This window comes from Cariama cristata, unplaced genomic scaffold (genome assembly GCF_000690535.1).
Source record: "Cariama cristata isolate BGI_N322 unplaced genomic scaffold, ASM69053v1 scaffold7912, whole genome shotgun sequence".
Classification (NCBI taxonomy): Eukaryota; Metazoa; Chordata; class Aves; order Cariamiformes; family Cariamidae; genus Cariama; species Cariama cristata.
In genome coordinates this window covers 9,278-12,522 of record NW_009602072.1, presented here as the reverse complement: position 1 = coordinate 12,522, position 3,245 = coordinate 9,278, and the positions used below count along the sequence as shown (strand labels likewise).

The 3,245-nt window shown below is 47.2% G+C and overlaps 1 protein-coding gene across 1 annotated transcript in view; it reads right to left on the bottom strand.

Annotated features, from left to right (window-relative positions):
• Positions 1-168: 168 nt before the first annotated feature.
• The window catches only part of LOC104157293 (keratin, type II cytoskeletal 6A-like), a 4,538-nt gene continuing 1,461 nt past the window's right edge, over positions 169-3,245 (bottom strand). The window contains exons 2-9 of the mRNA XM_009694578.1: positions 2,923-3,137; positions 2,316-2,376; positions 2,018-2,113; positions 1,606-1,770; positions 1,262-1,387; positions 795-1,015; positions 474-505; positions 169-365 (exon numbers count right to left, since the gene is read on the bottom strand). Coding sequence (XP_009692880.1) covers positions 169-365; positions 474-505; positions 795-1,015; positions 1,262-1,387; positions 1,606-1,770; positions 2,018-2,113; positions 2,316-2,376; positions 2,923-3,137 — 1,113 coding nt within the window. The remainder of the gene's footprint in view (positions 366-473; positions 506-794; positions 1,016-1,261; positions 1,388-1,605; positions 1,771-2,017; positions 2,114-2,315; positions 2,377-2,922; positions 3,138-3,245) is intronic.

Sequence of the window (3,245 nt, the reverse complement as noted above, 5' to 3'; positions counted from 1 at the left end):
ACGATGCTTGCTAGACAACACAGCTGAGAGAGAGTTCCTAAAGTGAGGCCCCTGTGCGACAAGACATAGGGTTTAGTTGGCCCTCGTTCTGTTGACCCCAACTATGCTTTAGTAAAGGACCAGCGTTAAGGTGTTTTCTGGCGAGTGAAGGCATCTGAAAGGAAACTTTTAGCTTCTGTAACTTCTTCTGGTGGAGGAGGTTGAGACGAATTTCACACTGGAGCTGCTGCTGCCTCCGAGGGTGGCACTGGTAACCCCAGGACCGCTTCCACAGCTGAAGCTGTTCCCCATAGCACAGATTCCCCCTCCCATGCTGAGGTTGCTTCCTCCTCCGTATCCCGTTCCCACAGTTGTCCTGGTCACGGCTGCAAGAAGGAGAAGGAAAAGCTTTCAATTTCTCTGGACATTGGCTTCTTGGTGCAGAGACACACTAATGCTTAAATGAAGTAGTTGCTTATCTTTGGGCAACTTACAGATATTCACTGGGACGCCGTCTCCAGCCAGCCTGTTAGGGGACAGAATACAAGGTAAGAGGATAAGAAGTCGTGTGGGGTGGGGGGGGGGGGGGTGTGGGAATAGGGTACATTTCCTAGAGACTTTTGGGGAGAAAAATAAAAACTTGGCATAATTTGAGGATGATCCCTGCAATGTTATTTCCATTAGTTAAGACAACCTTCCCCACTCCCCGCCCCCTAATGCCGTGCTCAGGGTTTCAGAAATGCTGAGCATCTCCAGTGCTCACGTTACTTTGCCCTTCCAACATCAGGACTAGAAGGGTTGTGTCTCCCACCCACCTGCACTCCTCTCCCTCCAGCAGCTTCCTGTAGGTCGCGATCTCGATGTCCAGGGCCAGCTTGACGTTCATGAGCTCCTGGTACTCGCGGAGCTGCCGGGCCAGGTCAGCCTTGGCCTGTTGCAGAGCATCTTCCAGCTCGGCCAGTTTGGCTTTGGCATCTTTAAGGGCCAGCTCCCCGCGTTCCTCAGCGTCCGCAATGGCCGCTTTCAGATTTGCACACTACCAAAGAGAAACCCCCAGTCAAATTCCCCATACAAGACCTGGACTTGTTCTTTGTCTACCCTGAGATTGCAAGGTCTTATTCCAGCACCGTCACCTTAACCATTTTTAGTGACAGTTTTCTTTTTGAGAGAAAAAGGATCAAACTGAGCAGAACTTGCCTAGGTTGCCTCTGACATTTTCCTTCCTCTCCCTTACCAGGCAGGGGGTAAATTGGTTAAAAGTGTGGGGTTTGCTGCTTTTTACCTGTTTCTTCACACTGTCGATTTCAGACCGCAGCCGCTGGACGTGGCGGTTGAGCTCGGAGATCTCCTGCTTGGTGTTACGGAGGTCGTCCCCGTGCCTGCCTGCTGTAGCCTGCAGCTCTTCGTACTGTCACAGAGAGAGGAACAACCAGTCAAGGTAAAATCCGTCGGGTTTGGAGTAACCCAGGTGCCTGAACGCATGGGTCCCTCCCTGAGCCCAGACTAGCAGCTGGAGTGCCGCTGTGCAAGATGCGATATTTGAGAAAGTTTTCTCGGAAGCGTCGGTCTTTATCTGTTCAAGACAAGATATGGAGATACCGGCACGGGCCCCCCCAGTTTCTTCACCTTGGTTTGGTACCAGGACTCTGCTTCAGCCCGACTTCTGTTGGCGATGTCCTCATACTGTGCTTTGACCTCCGAGATGATGCTGTCCAGGTCCAGGTTTCGGTTGTTGTCCATAGTGAGAACGACAGAGGTGTCAGAGATCTGGGTCTGCATCTGAGACAGCTCCTGCAAAGTGCACAGGGGATTAGGTGAGCTAATTCGCTCGAGAGATGCCTTTCACCGTTCCAGATGAGCGTGCAGACCTGGGAAAGGCTACAGATTGTTATCTAAACAGCTAAGACGGTTGGTATAACTCTAAAGAGGTAAAGGATTTAGCATCTCCTGGGGGAAGAAATTACAGGCTTTCAGAGGAAAGGAGGGAGGGAAGCTCTTAACTGAGGCTTGAAATGTCTCGGGAGGTGGTTGTACTCACTGCTTCGTAGAGGGCTCTCAGGAAATTAATTTCTTCAATCAGTGCATCTACCTTGGCTTGTAGTTCTACCTTGTTCATATAGGCAGCGTCTACATCCTGGAGGACGAGAGATTTAGGTAATGTGTTTTAAACTCTTATTAGCAAGTCAGGAACATGCATCTCTCTTCATTAACAGTCCAGGGAAGAAACCGTAAAAAAAATAAAATCTTTTGGAATATGAATGGATGGATTTGTGAATAAATAGGTGATTAAAGCTCTACAAATAGTCATCAGATGGTATTCTGTAATTTGCTCTCACCTTCTTGAGTGTCACAAATTCATTCTCTGCGATGGTACGCCTGTTGATTTCATCTTCATACCTAATGGAGGGAGGAAGGAGGAGGATTTGTTTAGGCAAGTAAGAGATGGAGGTGATTTTAGTTTGCTGGAATGAACTTCTTAAGAGCATTTTGCATACAACGTTCTTTTCTCCTGCAGAGCATCTGAATAAGAGACCATGAGCATGTTCCTAGGCTAAACTAGTTAAAACAAGTACATCAAAAAAATTTTAAAGAATCTATTCTTTTTTTCCTGTTTCTGGCCATTAGTCATGCTCCTTCTGCCTGTCTTAAGCAAATTAAGCATGTCGTCCTGAAACTCTCTGAGCTACCGTGTAATTTTTTTTTTTTGTCTCAGTAGGTAATTTACTTAATAAGTCTTTGATCATATTCTAAATTATTCCCTAAATGTTCGTGTATTTGGATCTGTTACTCCGTTACCATTTATCTTGAGAAAATGTCACGACCTTCACTGTCGGGAATTCCTGTATCCCAGACTCTCCTGGATCCCCCAATTGGCTTAAGGATGTTGAATGGAGAAAGGCTGCACTTCGCTAGGTAAGTAGATCACTAGCTGAATAGACTTACTTCTTCTTGAAATCCTCAACCAGGTACTGTGTGTTGACAAGCTCTCCCTCCAGCCTTCCCTTGTCGCTCAGCAAAGTGTTCAGCTGCATCCGGAGGTTGTTGATGTAAGTCTCAAAAAGCGGCTCCAAGTTGTTCCTAACTGTTTTCATCCCCTGCTCCTGAAGCAGGCTCCACTTGGTTTCCAGCACTTTATTTTGTTGCTCAAGGAATCGGACCTGCAAGCAGAAATATCCTGAAGATGTTTTGCAAGAGCAGAGATTATGGAGAGCTTTCCTTGCAAATGTGGGATCTCAGTACTAGCTGAGGGGATGAGGTACTCTTTC